This window comes from Platalea leucorodia (assembly GCF_965183815.1).
Source record: "Platalea leucorodia genome assembly, chromosome: 4".
NCBI lineage: Eukaryota > Metazoa > Chordata > Aves > Pelecaniformes > Threskiornithidae > Platalea > Platalea leucorodia.
Window position 1 is genome coordinate 677,296 of NC_138826.1, and position 22,292 is coordinate 699,587.

Genomic DNA, 22,292 nt, shown 5'->3' on the forward strand with positions numbered 1-22,292 from the left:
GGACCCGGCCTTCGGCCGCTCGGTTTTCTGACCCGTATTTTAAAAAAGCTGCTTCTCCACAAGGTGTTTTTATAGAAACGGTTTCACGTAGACGGCAGCTTCTCACGGAGACGCAGCACCCGCAGGCGCCGAGCACCGACGGGCGGTCGCCTCCTCGCCTCCCCGCCCGCACCTGCACCCCCACTTCTGACCTCTTGGAGGTGCCGACAGCTCTGGCCCCATCCCTCCCGACTGAAGGGTCAACTTAAAACTCTTAGCCTTTCACCCTTACAACGTAAGTTTTTGTAAATGGGTCGTGCTTCGCCCGCGCCCCCGCCGCGCCCCCCGGGTCACCAGCTGTCGGAGGGCGCGGGGACGTACCTACCCCAACTGCTGCCCCGCGCACAGCCCTGCGCCATCCCGGGTCAGAGCCTGGAGCTGCTTTCCGAATACGAAATGGTCTCATTACCAGGCATAACAAGCTTCACCTCAGAGATGATCCAAAAAGGGAGACACACGTTCCGTGTCTTGCTGGATTATCTTGCCAGGACGTGGCCAGAGGAGACTTTCATTACTTTTCCTGATTTCTTAAATAATACGAAGCGTAAACATTTGCCCGGTCACTGCCTTCTGCAAGGTCATGACACGCCGAAGTTGAAAAATATTTCCAAGCTTACATACTTCACGCATCTAATGACTTCTGCTTGGAATTACATATTGCATTACATCTTAAAGCTTTCCAATTACTTACTTAACGAACTTGTCCACATGAGACATGGAAGCTTCATAGTTTTTTCCTCCAAATTCTTGACAGTGTAAAGCCATGAAGTGGGGCTTGTGTGCATGTACAACCTGAAACAAACAGATAAACCAATATTAACCAAGTTGTTTCCGCAGCGATTATCATACAACATAAATGACACAAATCCAGATGTGTTACTTGAGAAAGCAGGACTATCAGCTGTTACCTGGGCAGTAACTGGCAGAACAGTAATAAGCAATAAGGGGAGCATCATCTCTTATGCACATAAACGATTCATAATATGCAATAATTATCTCAAATATTTTTAGGTAATGTTTTCTTTTTTAAACTATGAATTAGTTCCTAGGCATTTAAAACAAATATATAACCTCTTCCAACTCACTTCAGAGAGGACCTAACACCATTAAGATGATCAAAACATCTCCTTGTCTGACAGTTGGAAGAGTTCAAACACCTGAATTAATTTAAGTGGGTTTTTTTCCACTTTTACAAAATATCTCTAATTAGCTCATGACAGAACGCTGATTAGCTGTCACATTTTACATTTTTAATTATGGAGTATCTTATTTACAAAAGTATTTAAGTAACACACAGACACTACGGTATATATACACGTGTATCTAATATAAGAGGCACGTAAATCCATCACGCTATTTCAAGTGTTAGTCTTGGATAAGGCAAGTATCTTAAATACTGAATAGGCAGCAGTAGGATGCAACTATCATATGATAAGATAACCCTAGAACATATGCTTTTTTGGTCATGCACCAATCAAATATACAGTGTTTATAAATTTGCTGCTGCATTAAACACACATTCAATGTTATTTTGTCCTCATGAACTTTCTCTGCGTTAACTATATTCAGCATTGCCAACAACACACCTACAAATGTCTCTATGTTGATATTGACTCTTTACGACTTGTATTTCACATCACCTTGTGAATTAATGGACACAAGCTACAGAACTATTTCCCTTTTTTAAAAGGGTCACAGTCTGAAATAACCAAGTATGCGCTGGTGCAAGCGTACAGGGTAAGGAACACGTTAAAGATCTGACATATGATTCACTGTTATTTTTGACTCGGTGGCACTCGGCGGCCCCAGCCAAGCACAAAGGCCACGCTCTCCGTGTGGCCACTCAGAGGAAGAACGGCCTGGTTTCCACGAGCTGCTTCGACCAGAATAATAAATTAACTCCTCTCCGCAGGGTTCGGCGCCAGCAGGTTTGGGGCTCTGTGCCACAGCATCCTCCCCCGTTCTCGTACTGGGGATGGGTGGCAGGCAGATGTGCAGGAGATGGGCATGATTACTGTAAAGGTTTCTAACTTCAACATGCCACAATGAAGAATAACTGAAAAAATAAACAGAGATAGCTCTCCTTTCATACTCATTTTTTTGCTGCTGGTACCCTGAAACCCTGAAAAGGGATAAACACAATAAACTTTTGCAGTCATGCTTTTGATGACATGAATCAACAGTGACTAACTTTACTGTAAAAAGGTCTTTGAAAACGTTTCTTTCAAACAGCGGTAGAGAGAAGTTGTCATCTGACCTGATGACAGGGTGCAAAATTCCTCATTCCTGACCATGCAAATAATCTCATTAGAAAATCAAGCTCAAAGGCAATGAATTAAAGATTAGCAAAATTTGAAATGCAGCAGCTTTCCATTGAGCAAAAGGCAAACAGTAATCCGTCCCTGCTTTTAACCGCCACCTGCTCGTGACAGCAACACAGCTGGTCAGAGCTCAGGGAGGCGCCGCGGAGGGGACTGGCAGCAAAAGCCCGTCCACGACCCGACCCGCGAGCAGCGGCAGGCGACGCTGCCCATCTCTGCTCGAAGGACTCGTCAGCGCGTGCCCCGCGTGCCCGTCGGGCGCGAGAGGGCGAGTCGACGGCAAGGCCTCATCGCCAGCTGGCGGCACATCGCTTGTCGGGGTGCCCCTCGAGGCCGCTCCCCACCGGGGCCTGGGCAGGCGCGCGGGGCCGCCAGGCCGTCGCCGCTCCTCCGAGCGCGCCCCGGCCGGGGGGAGCCCGGGTCCAGCGGCCGGGGAGGGGGCGGTGGAACGGCCGGCGAGCCCAGCGCCGACTGGGGCACGGGGAAGCCTGGCAGCGGTTCACGAACACCAAAGCCGATGGGAATACGGCATACTACTATTTACAGGGAACGCAGAAAATTCAGTAAATTACAGCGTGTCTGATCGAACCTAGGTTGGACTCGCAAAAAGGAGATAACGGCTGCTGGTTTCTGAGGGATTTCAGACAAGTCACTTCCTCTTCTGTACCTCAGCTTCCCCATCATCGAAACAAATCTTGACACCCACCTGCTCGGTGAAGCATTTTGAGCTAAGCTACTAACAAGTGTTACTATATAAAGGAAAAAAGTAAATACTCCCTCCCACATACACGTTTGTGGATCTTTGTGGGCTTCGGCTAGCTCATTAATGCTGGTTTCTGCCTAACTATGATATGTACCAGTCTTGCTTTAAAAACAGACCATCATCAGTAAGGACTGAGGATGAGCTACAGCAGGACCCAATGGAAAGTGCAACTGGAAGGAAAAAAAAAAGCAGACTACAGAACAGAGGGCTAAAAAAATATCTGGAACCCAAGAAACTGTACCCATCTGGGACACGCACATACTTTTCCTTCAATATATGTTTGATATAACTGTAAAAGCTTATATTAATGCTAGCTGATTTTATAGATTTACAAACAATTAAGAGAAAGCTTTGCTGAGAAAGTTTTTCTTAAGTATCTTGTCCAACACCAAACAGGGCACTGAACAGGACACGTATCTAAAGTGGTTTTGAAGATACAAAAAGTGTTTTTTGGCTACAACTACCAACATTCAGGAAAGAGGCTTCAACTTCCAAAAAGTCTAAATGTCTACTTTAATTTTCAGCAAGAACTGTTAAACAGAAACTTAAGAGCTGCACTAAGCTGTGCAAACCAAAGTCCAAGACGAACTTCTCCACGTTTAAAGGCGTTCAACTCTAACGAACGGTGGGCAGCGGGATGGGTACCGGAGCGGCTTCCCTGGGCGCTCCGACTGCCGGGGGCAGCGGGACGGGTACCGGAGCGGCTTCCCTGGGCGCTCCGACTGCCGGGGCACGCAGCTCGGCTGCGGTGCGTGCCGTCCTGCCCCCATGCAGGGGAGGCTCTGCCCACGGAGTCACAGCAGAACAGAAACAAGCGTCCCCGTACAGATGCCCCTCTCTTCCTAAGGATAACGTGTTGTTGAACCAGCTAGCGTCTTCCACAGGCTAGGAAGTGAGCTGCACTTCACAGCAGTGTCATGAGCCTCAAGCTGGGCAAGCTGGGACCACGGTGGTCTTGCGTCAGCCTGCACCGCTCCCGAGTCCTCGCTGTCTGCGGAGACCGACATTTCCACTATGCTAGTCTTCTTGCAGCGCGATGTGTCTGATTTACGATCACTGCACGAAACACACCGTCCCGCAGACACCAGCCATTTACGTATGGAACAGAAGGTGCGACATCCAACAGCGTCAGGGCGGTGCTGCCTTAAGGGACCACCCGCAGCCTGCAAGCACCGAGTCCGTTAGCAATGAACTAATTATCAAGTATCTTTATGAAGTTTAACTGGGTGGTTCATTTTCTTCACTATCTTGGGGACAAATATTAACCAAACACAGCCTGTGAAGTCGAACTTCATAACAGAGCTCATTTGTGGTCCCTAAACAATGTGCAGTCCCAACTCTCCATGTGCTTTATTGCTCCAAATCAGTTTTGGCTTCCAAGTTCTGATCTTATCTACTCAGATAGCTCTATGAAATTACCATAATTAGAAAACAGTTGTAACTATTTAATCTTGTAAAGCAAACATATCCAACTCTTACTATTTCAAAGCAACACAAGCAGTAACCACTTATTGCGAACACAGCAAAAATGTGCTGGCACATCGCGTTATTCATTTTAACTGCTACAACAGTTTGCTTCATTAAGATCTCTTCTTACGCAGCTAGTGAAACTAATAAACTGGTAAGACAGAAGTAAAATAAATGGTTTCAAATAGGATCTAGGCATAAGCTATCTCACATTTATGAACGATGAGTAACAGGGAGCCTTGAACGTGGAGTCCTGCCTTGAGAAAACTCTGGAGAACAACTTTACTGTGCTATAGCAGCTGCAACAGAAAACATTTCCAGACCGAACTGAGATGCAGGACACAGGGTTTTTTTTGTTCGCATTCAAATCCTTGACAGCTTGGAATCACAGCAGGTATTAAAAAAAAAAAAAAAAAAAAAGCCATTTTTTAATGAGGAAACAGCACTGGCTTAATAGCAGTGAGAGGCCTTCACGGCATTCCTTGCAGGTTAAACCACAAAAACATACCTGAATAGGTAAAAACATCCTCTCATATAATAAATACCCTCTAACTAAGAGCAAATTGGCTCTGCTTCATTACCTTTTACTAGTTTTCTACTGTTATGAAAGAACAAACAGTACATAATAATGAATAATGAATACTTCAGAGTTGAAAACTCCCAGTGGCCAGAGGTTAAAGATCATATACTAGATCACGTAAACACTGCATTTGCATCTACAGTAGCACAATGTTTTTCCAAAGTTAGGCATTATTCTCCATTTCTGGATACACAAAAATAGGTAAAGGAAGCCAAGACCAGAAGTTGTTTTTTGGGATATGGGTAACTGAGCAAGATGCTCCAACATAGTTAAGTACAAACATAAAACTGGTGAAAAAATATAAAGTTAACCTCTTGCCCTCCCTATAGGTCCTTGTCTGTTTGGACAGGGGACGGGTAAGGGTGGAGGAGCGTGCCCCTGCGGTCGCGGTGCCCCGAGCCCAGCGTGCCACCGGGCAGAGCAGGCACGGGGCTGCTGGAGCTGCGACAGGAGCTGGGAGAGGAGGCAGCCCCGCGCCGCGCAGCCGGCCAGCTCTGCTAGCGGCGGGGCGAGTCTCTCCAAGAGGGTACTGCGTGCACAGGAGCGAGGGCATCGTTTTTAGACCTTGATCTAAGCAAGGCAGAAGAGGAACTTGAGCCTTGATCTCATATCCAGGACCACTTTAAAAAAAAAAAAAAAAAAAGTCAAAATATCAAAACATGAGCTCTAGTTTCCTTGTGGACTGTGAAATGTATACAAATCAGTTTAGCATTTGTGGTCCTAAACCATTCAAAGTATTTGCAATTTCTGTGAGTCTGAAGAAGAAGGAAAAAAAAGAAAGAAAAAAAAATTTTACAACCCAAGCAGCAGTAGTCCAGATAAGCCTGCTCCTTGTAAGAGCAGATTTATATATATATCTCAAATATTTCCCAAATTATTTGATATTAACGGCCAAATCCAACTTCTAGCTCTTGTTACATGATTCAAGAAAGACTGGTGATAGCCATAGTGGGGTTTTTTGGTTAAAGCATTCTGAAATTCCCTGTCACTGAGACAGGGCCATCTTCTATTGACGTGAAACAGACGTTACGCAGTAGCCATGACAGGAGAACATCGTTAAAACCTGGAAGTGTTCTTCTACAGTTAAGAAATGCTGAAAAAAAGATTGCCTATGGAACTTTAATTCAGTCCCCCCCATCCAGAAAAATTTAGTTATGTTATCCATAGTCTGGCTACATGAACAACCTGACAGACTCGATCCAAGTTGTTCGAAGGTTTTGTAATAAGAGGTTTGGCAGCGAAGCCTCTGCCTCGCTTGCTGAGAAGCCCAGACCAGGCAGGACCGCAGGGAGAGAGCGAGCGGAGGGGAAGGGGATTTACCGCTGCCATGCCAGCGCGGGCCTGCCCTCACCCCCACGGCGGGACGGTGCTGGGCAGGTTGCGCCGGGCGAACGGTCTTCGTGGTGCAAGCAAAACAGCCACTGGCATCTGACCCACAGAGGGGAGAAGCGCTTCTCCCTGCACCTGCAGGTCAGAGCTGTGCTTTGGGGGCATAAAGGCATTATTTAAAGGAGGAAAAGCTTGTGTGAAGGTCGCTGTACGACCTCAATGCACATTTGAATATCCACAGCTGAACATCACCTCTGGTACATTACCATACCACAGCCAAGAAAGTCACTGTCTAGCAATTGCTACTTAGATTTTAATGTAGTTTAATGGTATGCAGTAAACTAAGGATAGGGAGAGACTGACTTGCAATTACTTATCAGGGACGCCCAGCAGAGGTAACTCCACGACTGGCATTTTGAGCTCTACACTGTTAATGATACTGCAGGGTCATTCTAAGCAATTCCATGAGGGTTGTTTCTTAAACCCTTACAAAGTAACACAGGACCGCTATCATCAGCTGGGTCAGCAGCTTTACACCCTCCCCTATTCCTCTGTCACTTCAGCTGCTGAGAAAGGATGCCTGCAGACGGCCCCTGGCCCTGCAGCCCCGGGCAGGGGCAACACCCCCGAGGTGCTCCCAGACCCGCACCCACGGCAGGGCTCCCCCGGCTCCCAGCCACCCGCGCTCCGGCTGCCCGGCATCCTCGCCCGTTTCCAGTCCCCTGCGCTCTATGGGGTTCATGTCCCACTCCAGTGCCCCTCCTTCCCCGGCTTGGCTGGCGTCTCCCGGGGGGAGCCCCACTGTCCGCCCGCCGCCGGTGCTGCCGCGCCGCCTCTCCACCTCGGCCGCCGTCAAAGGCCGGGCGAAACACAGCCCTTCAAATGGGCCAAAACCTGAACCGCCAAGTCGCTGCTCCGAAACCTGCAGGTAGGACAGCTTTGTAAAGAAACTGTTACTACCAGCATGTACGTACACTTATTTTTTCAAATCAGAAATCGCTATTTTTCTAAGCCTCGTTTACAGAATGAGGAAACATTTTTTTTCTTGGAGGCTTCCTCCAAAACTCACATGAGGCACATACCTGGAAATTTTCAGCTTAAGCAGGTAGATTTATTTTTTGCGTGTGACAGAAAACAGTAAGAAGGGTTAAGTAAGGGAAAAACGCGTTTCCAAATACAGGTTACATTTATGTGTTAATGAACACTACAGAAAAAGGAACCAACACATAAACTAGGAAGGCAGAGGGATTTACTTGGAGCGTACACTGCAAGACGTGAAAGCTCTGAATACTCTCCCCTGAAGAGCCACTCGCCATGCCTCTGTTCCCCGCGGACGTGGCACCTATAGCACCCCCGCGGCTGCAGCACTTTACACAAGGGGGACAATAATCTGATTTGCACATTCTGTGAATACTCTAGCATTTGCATAACTTCTAGTTCATCAAATCATCCAGTTTCTTGTTAAGCACTAAACTCTTCCCCATCACACACAAAATGCTCCAAAAAAATGGGGACCCGTCCTCCTCGCTGCCGGGCGCAGGAGATGGCGTGCCAAGTCACAGCGCGGTGCTGTGAGGAGCAAGCAGAGGGAGGCGGTGATGCCAGAGACCCGTTTTCTGCTCGCGGCAGGCGCAGGATGCCGCAAGTTTCCGTGATGTCAGGGCCGAGCTGGCTGCCGGCCGCCTGGCACCCAGCACGGGCACGGCCCGCGGGCAGCCCGGCTGCGCCCCAGCCTTCCCGCCGGAGCAGGGATCGCTCACCCAAACCATCCGCAGCGAGGCTTCAGCTTCAAGAAATGTGCTACAGCCTGCGCATCCGAACGTCACACAGCGCAGGCAGGCATTTCTGCCCTGCTTTCAGGCTACAGATTCAAACAAACAAAAAACCCCAAACAACCCTATTCTAAGGAAAAAGCACCCATCTGCAAAAGGCCCAAGATCTAAACTCGCAAGAGTTGCTGGGGTTTGTAACACAGCCTGTCGGTTAATCACCCTTTCTAGTTAAACAAACAGGATTAAGTCCACTAAAACAATTAAAGAACAAACTGTCTGAATGGCTGGAGGTTTTGTTGGTTGTTTTTTCTTTTCTTTTCTTTCTTTCAAAAGGGTAAGACACAAAGTTTCCATGCTGCAATAGCAAGATGACCTTTAGCTTTTAGGTAAACTTTTAACTGCTGTATTACTACAAATAAGGGCTCTAAATACTCTCAAACACATTAAGCAACATGGACATTGGGAAAAAAAAAAACCCTCTGCCTCCACACTTTTATCTAAAATGACCGTTTGCCATGAATGCTACAAAAAAAAAAAAAAAAGATTGTTACTAAAATTAGTAAAGGTTTTCAACAGCTCCAGCTCCTAAACTCCTCCCACCCCAAACACTGGTACAATAGATGAGGAAGGAGGAGGTAAAAAGAAAAAAACCCTAAGTGAATAAATAAATCAACAAAAGTCCCTTCTGTGTGCTGCTACGGCCCTCCCTTGCAAACAGCTTCTTGGATGCTCTTGAAGCTTCTTGCTCCACCGTATTTTTTCCCCGTGAACTGACGATGAGGCTGTAAACCTGGGCACTTTACACAAGGGGGACAATAATCTGATTTGCACATTCTGTGAATACTCTAGCATTTGCATAACTTCTAGTTCATCAAATCATCCAGTTTCTTGTTAAGCACTAAACTCTTCCCCATCACACACAAAATGCTCCAAACCACTGCTCTCACAATCTGTGTTTTCACCTTCCTCCCAACAGCCACTTTCCCTCCTTGTTTCCAAGACACGTTTTGGGGGTAAGAGAATTTTTACTGAAGATGGGAGTCTAAAATATTTAAGACACCAGTTACCACTAACCATTCATAGTTACGAGCTGAGGCATAATTAGGACTTCATGAATTCTGCGTCCTTGTAAGAAGGTTCCCCCTCCCACCCCAGCCCATTCGCTGCAATTTCTGATTATCAAGTGCACGGTATGACATACTTGCTTACAAGACTTTATCTTGATTCCAGTGGATTGTTTTCAACTGCAAATACTATCTTCTGTTTCAAACATCAGAAACTAGAGCAAACTCTGCAAACCCAGGGATGTTGCAACATCCTTCCCCCATAACGCCTGCTTCCACTTCTAACAAGCGCACAGATTTTGCTGTTGGAGTCGCACAGCGTCGCACGGAGGATGATGCGCAGGAGCGCAAAGCACAAGACAGCGCGTTACTGAACCGCCCGGTTCCTTCTGCAGTGCTCAGGCTGATGCCAGGGACAGTCACACCACAGGAGGCGGATGATTTTCCTATCCACAGCCTGATTTTGCTGCACATATCCATCATTTAGTATTGCCTCAGCAGAGCCGAGATGGCACAACTGCCTCAGGACATCCTTCCAGAGCCACCGTGCAACATTGGTGACGACCCCGCTCGCCTTTACAAAATACTTAGGCGTTTCTCCAGCTCACCGAACCAGCCAAAGCATGCGGCATGCTAAGCTGTTCCAGAACACAGCGACAACCTTGCGCCCTCTCACCCTGTGCCCACGCCATCAGTTCGAGTCCAGGTCACGACTGCTGCCACCCCAGAGCTAGAAGTGAAGAGCTGACACCGCCGACACCTCTGGCGGGGCCACCGTTTGCTGCACGAGCAAAAGGTGACAGCCCTCCCCGCAAAGGCACTCCTGACAGGGAAACCATCTTCTCCTCTTATCCACCTCTGAGGGATATTTAGGCGATTTTTAGCTAAATGCTTGCTTGTTGTTTGTTCTCCTCCTTTCCTAAACATGATGCCCAGTAGGCTGGATATCTTTTCTCATAGATATTTTATCCCATTACAGTATTCCCTATCTTCGGGGACATTTATCTTCCAAGCATTTTTAACTAAGAAAGAAAAAAGAAAAAAAAGTCTCTTGTAAAACCACTTAAGACATAATTCCCACCCCTTCCAAAAATTTTGGTGGCCTAGAGCCTATTCTGACCAACCAGTTACAGGGGCTGCCAAAAGCATTCAACTGAACAAATGCTGTCAGCTTCATACATTACGTATCTGCAAAGTGTGGCTGTCTTATTACTAGGGTCTAAAACAAAACACAGCCTGCAAATCCATAGCGTTTAAAGTAACTGACTATGCTACCATGGAGATTATCAAGATTCTTAAAGGTTATGATCAAATTGCTTAATGAAAGGGAAGATTCAAAGATTTTATTAATATTACTAAAAAAGACAAATATGCTGGAAGAAAAACAGTGACTTGTTTAGTAATCGCGTGGGTAGGGCGGTTAATGGTTTTAAGGCCATTACAGTAAAGTTCCCCTGATATATGCACTTTGACTGACTGCTGCAAATCAGACATCAATTACGTTAAAAATCCCTGATTGTATATAATCTCAGAAAATTGTGCTTCCTATTTTAACATCAACTACATCTATAGCACACTAAAAGTTGTTCTAAATCACCTTTTTCTTTCAACCACATTCGAAGCGAAGTAGTTGACCTATCTTTAGGTTTGAAGCCAGGCACCACCTAAGATTTCACCGTGACACAGGACTCCGTGCCTTTTCACGCACAAGCACGTCTTCTTTCAAGCTAAGATGGTTTCAATTAAGTCAGCTGCGACCAACAACTGGCAAGGGCCTTTGAGAGTAAAGCTCAGAGAGAATCATCAACCTTGGAAGAAACAGAGCTTAAATACACCTATCAAAAGGCTTTAATAATATTGTAATACTACACGCAACCTGTCTGCAGACCACAGAGATACCAAGCTTCTCTCTATTGGGACAGCAAGCACAGCAACACGCTCCGTGCTGAAAGCGAAGTGCAGAAGATCCTGCAAGGTGCCTGAGGCCCCTCTGTGCTGCCATCCCGCAGGGCTTCCCACTCGCCTTCCCGAACGGCGGCGAGGAGCGAGCCGTCTCGCCAGCGAAGCGAACCTTTGGCCAACGCAGCGGCGCTGGGGGCGGCTCACGCCAGGGCTGCCGCCGCACCCCCCGCAGCAGCGGCGCCGGCGCGTACCTCACCCAGCCGAGACACGTGGATGGATCTTTCAGAAGCCTTTTCTTGTTCCTAAAGCCTCTCACTACTAAAGCACTGCCAGATATGCTGACTTGCTTTTTCTACTACTTCTTTCTTGCAAAAGCTGGCTGGCTTTTAGCCTATCTACACGTAATGAGAACACAATACCCAGGGCTTACATCGTAAGGAAAAGTGTTACGAAGCCCCCAAATAAATGCCATGTATTCACCCATCGCATCAAACGGCAAAAGCGGAGCAGCAAAGAGGAAAAGTTTCACTATAAATGTAGCGATAGGAAACCAGCGAGTTTGAGGTCCCGGCCGCGTTTTGCTCCTAGGAGCCCGTGCCGGGGCGCACCAAGGGCACCGTCTATTCCAGTGCTCCATGACATGCATGGGAAAGGCTCCGCCACCCCCCCTCTGGGGAGCACACCAAGAGGCAATACCTATAAATATCTGGAACTGAGTGCAGCTGAACACCTCCTTCATCTTGTTTGAGTTTTCCTCGGGGGAAAAGCAGCAACTAATAGTGAACTGTTGGAAAGTTACCCAGGATTTGATAGTTAAATCAATTTTAAACTACCAAGTGCGATGTCACCCAAAATGCAGGCTCCGCTCTCACAAGACCAATGAATCCCAGGAAAAGAGATCAGACAAAACAACATCTCTCAGCTCTATCAACTGTGTTGTTGACAGTAGCGGTCAAGTAGCATGCTACTTTACGGGCTGCTGATTGCCAGCTGTCATTAAAAACATCCCTGAAAGTTTATTTAAAAATATTTTTTCCTGTTTCTATTTCTTGGACAAACTGTTCAATTTAACAGCAGTAGATCTTCCATATTTTTCATGTTAATACTGTAGGATATTTGTAGATCAATGACAGAAGTTTAAAAATTTTAGCATGTGACATTTGAATGTTATTTTAGTTCTCCATATGCTACCACATTCTCAGAAATGCATACAGCATATAATCAATGATGATACATAAATGAAACGACTTGTATTTACCTCTCACACCAATTAAAATCCCATATTTTAATTTACTGGAACTTAAAAACAAGCCCCAAAAACGCTCCTTCATTGATATGTTCTTCGACACCAATTCAAAGATGTGTTTCCATTATGGGTTTAATTTCTAGAAACATTTTAAACTTGGAGTGGTAATTGTGCTTCCTTTTTTGTGGAGATTACTTTGCTTACAAAAGAACTTAATCCTCAGAAGTTATGCAAACTGTACTGACACAACTACATATGCAAATTTAATTCCTCAGAAGAATGGAAAAAAATTGTGGTCTGCGGTTTATCTGGGTTTCGAGTTCACGAAGAAGTATTAAGTACTTCTGATGAACTTCAATTTGCAGAGGTTTTCAACAAAGCATGCAGAATTCAAATTAAAAAAAATTCTAAATTTGTACATTTGCTAGGTTGCTACTTAGCCTAATATGAGGACTGTGCTGAGCTACTGTTGGTACTAGCGTTATTAGTCCCTTCCCTAAGGAGCTTTTTATAAAGTTTTATTCCACTTCCTACTGCGTTTGTGAACGCGGCGCAAACAGCCATCCTGCTGCGCAGGCTGCGGAGAGGAAGGAGGGTTCGAGGCTGCTGAACAGCGCCGTTCCTCAAAACACGCCGAGGACTGCCTGTCTGTTACCAGCAATGAGCAGAACTGGAAACCTTTTTTTACCCACCCCCACCCCCGTCTTTTTTTTCCTTTTTCTTTGAAACACAGCTTTCTCAGACCGCGGATATGGAGGGCAGAGGCACGGAGAGGGAAGGTGGACGTAGCAAAAGTACTGCAGCTGAGGGAGGGGTTCAGGTCTACTTCAGCTACACTTTCGCTGGTCCAGACCCTGCATTTGACTGGCCACAGGGGAGTGTTAATGAATCGACAGACCACGTCCAGTTACATGCTAGTGGTCTCTGCGCGAGGATACCAGCAGCTCGTTCTTTTCCCCTCCTCTTCCTCTTTTCCACAAGCTATCCGGAGGCGTTTCTGTAGTGCTCACCCCGCTTTAGTAAACAAGTGAGCATGTACGGAGTCTCCTGGATAAAGATGCATAAATAAGTAATGTGATGCTGAAAAATATGCAGTGATCTTAAAAAAAAAAAAAAGTTTCTATCTATTTAAATGTTCTTTGTATTTCCTTCATAGGAAGAGTCTTCCCCTGAAGATGTGGAGATGGTTTAAATCAGAATTCGCTGAGAAAGCCTGCACAGTGTGAGCATCACAAACATATAGCAATAATCAATCAGGATGGAAGAAGAAAAATAAACAGATGAATCTTTCGTAAAGTCAACAGATAGTGAGGAATAGAAGGCTGGTTATTGCATCTCGGATTTTTGCAAATCCATTAAACTTGCCAGAAAAAGCTACCTGCCGTATTTTACAGCACTGCAATAAAGGTCATAGGCTGCACCAGTAACCTGACCAGATAAATAATTACAGGGCGTTTTCAGTTACAAAAAAGGAAAAATATTGTTAATAATTTTTTTTGTATACAGTTTCACTTTACAACTTAAAAGCAGAATCTTGTTGCTTTAACCATTTTTGTATAGGAGATGTAAAAACGAATAAAGGAATCTCAGAGTGGATCAATTCTGGCAGATGCGGCAGAAGCTGTCAGAGCCAAACGCACCCAGTACTCAGCAGGGACGACCCCTCTCTGTTCCACCACTGCTCATCTCCTGTTGCTTATTTACATGTTTCTGCAGGAACTCCGCAAGTTAACCAAGTCTCTGCTGCAGCACCACAATGTGTTAGTAGCTTTTATGCTTAAAAAAAACCAAACCAAAACAAAAACAACCCACACCCAAAGTTTACAAAACATTTCATAGTATAGGTTCAGTTTCAGTATTTTCACATTGCCTAAACAAGAAAATTTTCAAGAAAGAGCAGACAGCAGGACTGATCTATTGCAAACCAACACCAGAAACTGTTACATTTCAATATAAATGTAAACTGGACTTACCAACAGGTTTGGGTTTGTTTGTTTGGTTGGTTTTTTTAATTACTCAAATATATTTATTACTCAGGAGACTTAAAAAAACCATTACATGCCAAACTAAAGTCATTTTCATAAAATATCAAACATTTTTTTAGGCAGAGGATTGTCTATGAGGACAAATTATGTTTATACACTGAACTTTTATAATCATTACTTAGAAATTCAGAAAGAGACATACTCTTTAGACTGGTTTTAACTATAAAACAGTTAGTGACTTCAACTTCAAAAGCAAAAGATCTTTGCATCATTAGTTAAGCCAACAAGCAAATGTGCTTAGAACTCCATGAGAAAATAAGTTTTATCTTACCTGATAAAATTCCCGAAGCCAATTCTTCTGCAAATTTTCTGGCTGAAAAACAAAATACAGAAAATAATTAAAAATAAGAGTAATGTATTTTTATAATAATATCCCGATACTTTTGCTTTCCTCAGTGCATTCAAGTGGGGAGTTGTTTTCCACAATTTAAGGAAAAGTACAAACATGAGGATGTTCCTCCACAAGCGCCAATCGACAGGCCTCTCCTCTCTGTTTGAGCCCCCCTTCTCAGATTTTCACTAAGGTGGTACATGTTGTATACGACTTCACAACGTTCATACGCATACAAGATTATCAAGCAATTAAATCAACAGACTTGATACGTATTGGAATATGTGCTTTCAGAAGTACCCATTCCTTGGCTGGATATCAGAAACTTTACGTGAACTGCTGATAGCCAGCTCCTGCAATCTGAGCTTCGCCTTGCATGGATTTACTTCTAACGAACTGGCTGAGAGAGGCGACGCTACTTTTGCGGGATGCTTGAGCACATTAGAGCTCCTGTCAAGGACAAACTGGGAGACGCATTTCAAGCCACAGAAGTTACGAAAACTGAAGCAGCAAAAATATGGTAAGCACAACGTTCTGCCTTTTCAGAAACATAGCCCACCCCAGACACGATTATCGAGGGAGATAACCAATTTTCACACATTAAATGTACAGCTACAAGAGAAACATTTGTGCAGTTTTCTCTTTGAAAACAAGACTTCTGGATAATTTTTGCATCATAGTGGGGAATAAAAACCCAAATCAGACTTTCCTCTCCCAGAAAGAGCAGCAATGCACAGTATCTGTGGCAGGCAGCAGGACGTGTTGAACTGAAAACCAGAGAGATGCCTCAACATCCTCCCTTTAGTAACAGTTATGCCACCAGCTGCCCGGAGGCAAACATACAGGCATGAAATTTCTGTTCTGCTCTATTTTCCCCATTAAGTGTGTTATTTTCAAATAGCTGGATACAACTTTAAGCTTACTAATTTATATTGACTGCTTGTTGCATGGAGATTTGCCCATAGGTGGCTATACAGATTTGTAAGTAGTCAAAAAAAATATTTTTTTTCTTGTCTACAAGTCTATAAAAGTCATCCAGTTCTGTAAGCCTGTTAAGTCTACAAGTCTATAAAAGTTTTTTGAAAGCTGAGGGGAAAAAGCACCACGTTTGTCCCTTGCTATCTGTTACCTCCCTTTTGTTGATCACTCCTTGACAATTCTGGAATTCAGACATTATTGGTCAAGAAGGTGAAATTTTCACTCCTTGGGAACAATTATTTTTTCTAGCGATGAACTTTCTCAGTATTTCCTATGGAAGTTATTGCTCTTGGTGCGAGGCAGCCGCCAGCGCGGGGGCACGGGGCCGGGCACAAGCAAGAGCAGAGGCCCCTCGTTCTGCGCCCGAAGCCAACCGGGATGGATCCTGGCCCGAGCTCAGGGACATCTTAAATTAACAAACAGACAGAAGACAACATCCACGTCTCCCACCCATGCCCTTCCCCTTGGCGGAACAGCATAACTCAAAGCCAGGATAAGGAAGCTGCAGACACAAATAAAAACTGAAGGCAGCCAGGCCGGCAATAAAATAGTCCTGCTAAAAATACCATCTCATTAACTTCTTCTTTAGCAACTTAACTCTTTTTCTACTCATTCAGAACTTAATGAGACAACCCACTGAGTAACAGTAAGCAAGGATTGTTGCTTTTATAAAAGCAGCAACAAGAAAACAAGCAAACCAGGAGCCGCTGTGATTTCAAGCTGACTTCTAACGTGAAGTTACGAAGATAGCATGAGATTTACTGATTTTTTTTTTTAATAATCAGTCTACAAAACAGATATGAACTGGGAACATACTTTGTATATGATTTGTGTGCGATCTAAACCAAAAGGACAGATTCAGACAATCAAGAAAACAAGATCTTGGGGATTGTGAAATTTCTAATTAAAATTTTCTGGTAGTTATGAAAACTAGATAAGCAAGTCCTGCGTTCGGCCACAAGCAGACTTCAGCAGTGCTGTGTATTTATTTTCAAAACAAAGTATGGCCTTACTCAGTAGGTAATAGGCAATTTTCATGTTAACAAACAAACCAACCCCACGCACTCCTCACTTCTCTATTTTATTTATGCCTGTCGCAAGATGTCCTGGGGACCTCTTAAGTTTTAAGAATAATCCAAAATTAACAGAAGTCAGTCATTTTTGTAAACCCACGAAAGAAAACCAAACCCCACTTCAATTTATATTTACAGACAGGAGCTAAAGGACGGGTGACACAATATCCCAAAGAATGCAAACCTGAATTTGAGGCAAGCGCGCTCCAGAGTGCCGGACTCTTCACCGAGAGCCTCACCTAGTCTTTTTATGTTAAACAAAAACATAAGATTTTTATTTAGCATGTTTTGAGATTTTTAGTTAAACCTGAGTGCAAATCTGTAAATAAGGATGGTGCAGCTATTAACGTTAATTTATATTAGCTTTTTAAGGGAGAAAAAATTGCTACCAATTGCTACCAATCAAGAATATTTAAGGCAAGTTATTCATACTCGAGGAATCCCAGGGGAGAAAATAAAGCACAACCTTACTTTCCTTTTTAAATACTACTGCAAGTGGTAGAAGTTCCCCCATTTGCTACACGACCGAATGAAAACAGTGTAAGATGAAACACGAAAACAACCCAGTACATCAGAGGGAAGCTGACAAGACAGCTCCAGGGCCCTCCAGCAGCTCCGTACCTACCTCCCACATGCCGGGCGAGATTTCTCAAAAACAATCAGATCAAATATTGAAAAATTTGCCAAACTAAATCCCGAGCAGCGACAGCAATCCCTCAGATGAGCAACCTACAGAGGCTCCTCGCAGTGCACGGTGACCCAAGGCTTACCCAATTCTTCTACCATTACCCAATTCTACGACTCGCAGCTCCCCCTCCCCAACGTGGCACCCAAAAGGCAATGGCTGTTACAAGGAGGAATAATGATTTCGCTCCTGGGAAGGGACAGGGGTTACTGGATTTTGTTTCCTGTGCTCCCAGTCCTCTGATGCCCTGGGACATGGCTTGTAGCAAGTGCCAAGGGCACGCAGCTAGAACTTGCAGCAATAAGACACCATCAAAATACCATCTAACATGGACTCGCGTTGGAGCAGCAGGGAGAGGCTACAGGAGTGCAAAACCAGACGGCCCTAGCTCTTAGCGGCAGCTCTGCCACCAGGGCTCTTGGAGGCGTACTGGGGATCACTGGACCTTTCTGTGTCCGGTGGCCCCACAAGATGAGTCACGGCGGAAAGCCAACGATATGGCTGCTTGTTCCACCTCCGCTACCCAGCCTGGGACGAGATGGGCAATACTATTTACTTGTCGTCTTCATTACAGCTTTGGGATCCTTGCATGACAGATATTATAAATAGAGAGCATCATTCTATCAATCCATACCTTCCACTGGAGAAGGTACAACCATACCTTCCACTGGAGAAGGTACAAACACATACAGAAAACTCAGAGCTCCCTAGAAAATTCGAGATCTCAAATCTAAAACAGCTACATTTTGAAGGTAGGCCAGGAATGCGTTTTGAACGTTAAGCAGAAGTCAGCCACAAGCGACAATTAAAATAAAAGCTGCTAATAGCACTCCTGTTGCCACATTTAGCTATTATGATATCTACCAACTCATATATTTATGAAAAAGCAGGAGCAGCCTGCAAATAGATTCATGTGGAGGGACGGTGCTTGGAGTTTGGGGTTTTGTTTGTTTGCTTTTTTAAAAGGCTTTCTTTTTTTTCTTATTTTTAACCCCAACAGTCGCTACCTGGAAGCCAATGTCCTCCCTGGAGCTGCTGCGCAGTTTCCCCAGGCGCACTGAGAACTGCAGCTCAGGAAGAAAGGACACCGTCCCACCAACGGCCTGGTCAACCCGCAACTCACTCCTTGCGAACAGAATTCGGCACAGCTCCATACCCTGCCAATACGGCCCCTCCTGACACCCGCTGTATTTTAAATTTACTGGCACAGGCCAGCGTTCAAACAGAAACCGGAAAAATGAATTCAGGTCACCAAGCAGAGGTACACCTAATTTTACAACTTCACTTGCCTGCACACCCCTTTAAACTAATTAAGAACAGAGAACAAAATCTCGGGGGGAGAGGCATTTATAGAAATAATTCCAGAACTAAGGCAGGTACAACGGGATGAAGCAAGTCACCAAAAGCTGTAGGACCTTCCCGATTTCCTCCTTCCTCTCTCCTCATCTGAGCAGCACAACAAAACCACCAAAGCTGCAAAGCCAGGAGCGCTCACTGGGGCGAGGGACGTCAGAGAGACTCGGAACGCCAAGGGCCCTGGCCAGCTGCAGGGTCAGGCCCGCGGCCACCGGGACCGAGGAGCACCGCTCGCCGTCCTGCCCCGGAGATGGCAGCAGGGAGACAAGGTGCCAAACACGGGCCTGCACCTGAACGCCCAGCACGAAGGGGCCCATTTTAAACAAGTTAATTCTGTAAAGGATTGTTAATTGCACCAATGCAGGGAAAAAATGGGGGGCCGATTGATCATCACAGTTCACAGCTGAGATCTTCTGAAACGGGTGACAGCAGGAGGCAAAAGCCCAATGAAATAACATGAACGGGTGCAGAATAAAGCTCTCGCTTGCAGATTAATTCCTCCTGGGATCCCACAGAACACAGGAAGCGTTGAAGAAGTAATGACGGAAACACAAATCTGAGCAGGAGAAACAGCACTGGAAGATGCCGGTCAAGTCCTGTGGCAGGTGATTTTGGCAGATACGGTGCTAATGAGGTTGCTGGGGCTGCCAAGGAGGACTCCTCCGCGCAGGGCCGGGGGTCTCGGTCAGCTCCCGTGGTTGCTGTGACTCGCCCCCGGCTGCCTGCCGCTCGGGCTGACCGTCACCTCCCCGGCTCCGCAGGCCCCAGCCGCTCCCCTCGCCCGCGAGAAGGACCCTGCCACGCTTCCAGCCGCCGCGCCCTCCTCCTGCGGTCCCCTCCTACGGCACGACCGCACCCTTTCTTTCTGTTTGTACCACTCTGTGGTAAAATTCCGTAATCTAGCCCTCTGCCTCAAACTCCTCCCTGGTCACCTCCATATAAATGAAATAATTTTAAGTTTTGAAAGACTGGAGATAACAATCAAGTGGAAAGACAATTTATCTTCCTCTTATTTTTCTGTCTAAAAATAGGCACGTTATATTTCATGTCTTCCAGACTGTTTGGCCTTCTTCCCATCCTTTCTCTACACGCTCTGTCCTTCATTAAATTATCTCATTCTTTTTGTAATGTAACTGAAATTAATCTTTTCCTTGTCCTCTTCAGTGCTAAATCCTTTTATACCCATCCACTGATGAACCGATTTCTCCCCATGCACTAATCCGAGCGCTGCTTTATCAGCCTCCTCGTTCCTGGCTCCCCCACCTCCAGTCCCGCAGCAGCCGCGTCCGCTCTGGGTTCCTCTCCCCTGCCCACTCAGCAGCCTCAGCTCCCGCCCTCAGAGATCCGCCAAAGAGCAGCGGGCTCGAGTAACGCCAGGAAAGACAAAGAAAGAGGCAAGAAAAAGCTTTGAGCATCCTTTCAGGAGGAGTCTCTCCCCTGAGTGCCAAGTGCTTTTCTCTCGCACCATCCTCCCTCGCCCTCGCGGCTCACAGCCCCGGGTCGCTCCACCCCGCGGTAGGTAGCGCTTGGAGAGCACCGAGCCTGCTCAGCGTGGCTCCGTTGGAAGTATTTGCCCACGTTGAACGCAGTGTTCACGAGCCGAGCAGATGCGCACAGGCTATCTCCTCAAACGCGCACAAAAGCTTGGGAAGTTTGCTCTTCTTCAGGCCGTGTAGCTGTAGTTGAGCCCAGCAAATATCCCAAAGCCTTGGGGAGCGTGGTCCTGGTTCCATCCTACCGTTCCATCTACCGGCACACGTTTTGACTCAACAGAGCCACAAATAGAAACCCTACCCCCTAAAACAAGCACGACTTCTTTCTCAACTGCAGAACCACGTGGGATCCATGTTAAAATAACAGGACACGCGCGCCACTGCTCCCTTCAATTAAAAGCAGTTCTGACCTTTTCCTGGAATTCCAAATCCCACTAAAACCATCTCTTTTCATGCCAAGTTTCCATATGAAGTCTACTTATGTCACACTGGTTGCTGTATTGGTCAGGCTTAGAAGAAAAAGTAGTAAGCTTGCAAACACATGGATGCCACATGAGTTGGTAATACCCCGAAAACAAGCGGCTTTTCAAAATGAACATACAAGTAGTCTCTCTTCTCCCCAGTATTTCCATTTCCTACAAAATTACACCCAACAGCCAAAAGAAAGCTTTAAGCCTGTTGCAAAAATATATTCAGACATGGAAGAAGTCTTTTCAGAAAAAGAAAAAGAGAAAATATATTTAGACAGGGTAAGAAGCCTTTCATTCAAAAAGAAAAAAAGGAAAGCGAACTAAATGAAACCAAATTAACAGCCTGGAAAATTTCTTTTTAGTTTCATTCAGAAGGAAATGGAAGAAAGTAGATGAATTATAGAAAGCAGGTTCTATTTTGTGAAGTTTATTTTTAGCTAAGAATAGGCTCATTTTTAAGCTAAAAGAAAAAATTCTTGACTCACTTTGTGAAAACTCTCTGAGCTCCAAAACGAAGGCAGAGGAGAACTGGCTGGTTGGACTTTGCACACCAACTTGAGCAGAAAGTCCAACCAACTAAAATTTCTAAATGCCCAACTTAAACAGTCCTAAGAGCCCCGTGTGGACTAACGGACCCCCCAAAACCCTGAGCTCGCAAGGTTTCTTGGCACTGCGCAGCCACACGCTGGCCCTGCTGAAGCCGAGGTTCTAAGGATGCAGTCCCAGGCAGTACCCTGAGCCGCCTTAATCTCGTCCCTTCAACCTATACTCCATTCACAGAAAAATGTGAAACAGAGGTTATTTTTCCCTGCATTTGCTATACTTGGTTTTCTAATTATTTAATGAAAAACAAAACCTTTAATCAAGTTCTGTTTGACCAGAGTAACCAGCCTTACTCAAAAACTGATTTCAGGTCCATCAATATGACCATTGCAGCTCTTTCACTGGAACAATTTAGATTAAGAGCTTAGATCAAGATTTTGGACCGCCTGTAGTATCTTTAAAAGCCTACTGGCAACTTCTTGACATTTATATTCAAAGACCTATTTGATTTAAATCTTTTTTTACCTTCAAAGAGACTTGTAAGTACTCCCGTTGCTATGCTCCAAATATCAGACTATACAGACGATGCCAAAGAAACCCACATCAGATGGGTACTATTATTGTGGCATTTTGCACCAACTTTACATTCACAGTTGACAAACAAAAAGATGACACCCTGCACATTATGGTCACATTATTGGTTTACCAGATTTCAAAGTCAACGTAGACAAACCAACCAGGATCAAACAGAAGAACAAGAATTACTTGTGAGTCTAAAGAAAACTTTGGAGGAACAGTGCAGATTCTTCCAAATTTGAACTTTTACTTAAACGCT

The 22,292-nt window shown here is 45.3% G+C and overlaps 1 protein-coding gene across 1 annotated transcript in view; it reads right to left on the reverse strand.

Annotated features, from left to right (window-relative positions):
• INPP5A (inositol polyphosphate-5-phosphatase A) overlaps positions 1-22,292 on the reverse strand; it is a 253,168-nt gene that overhangs the window by 178,119 nt on the left and 52,757 nt on the right. The window contains exons 2-3 of the mRNA XM_082311162.1: positions 14,800-14,841; positions 731-831 (exon numbers count right to left, since the gene is read on the reverse strand). Of these exons, the coding sequence (XP_082167288.1) occupies positions 731-831; positions 14,800-14,841 (143 nt within the window). The remainder of the gene's footprint in view (positions 1-730; positions 832-14,799; positions 14,842-22,292) is intronic.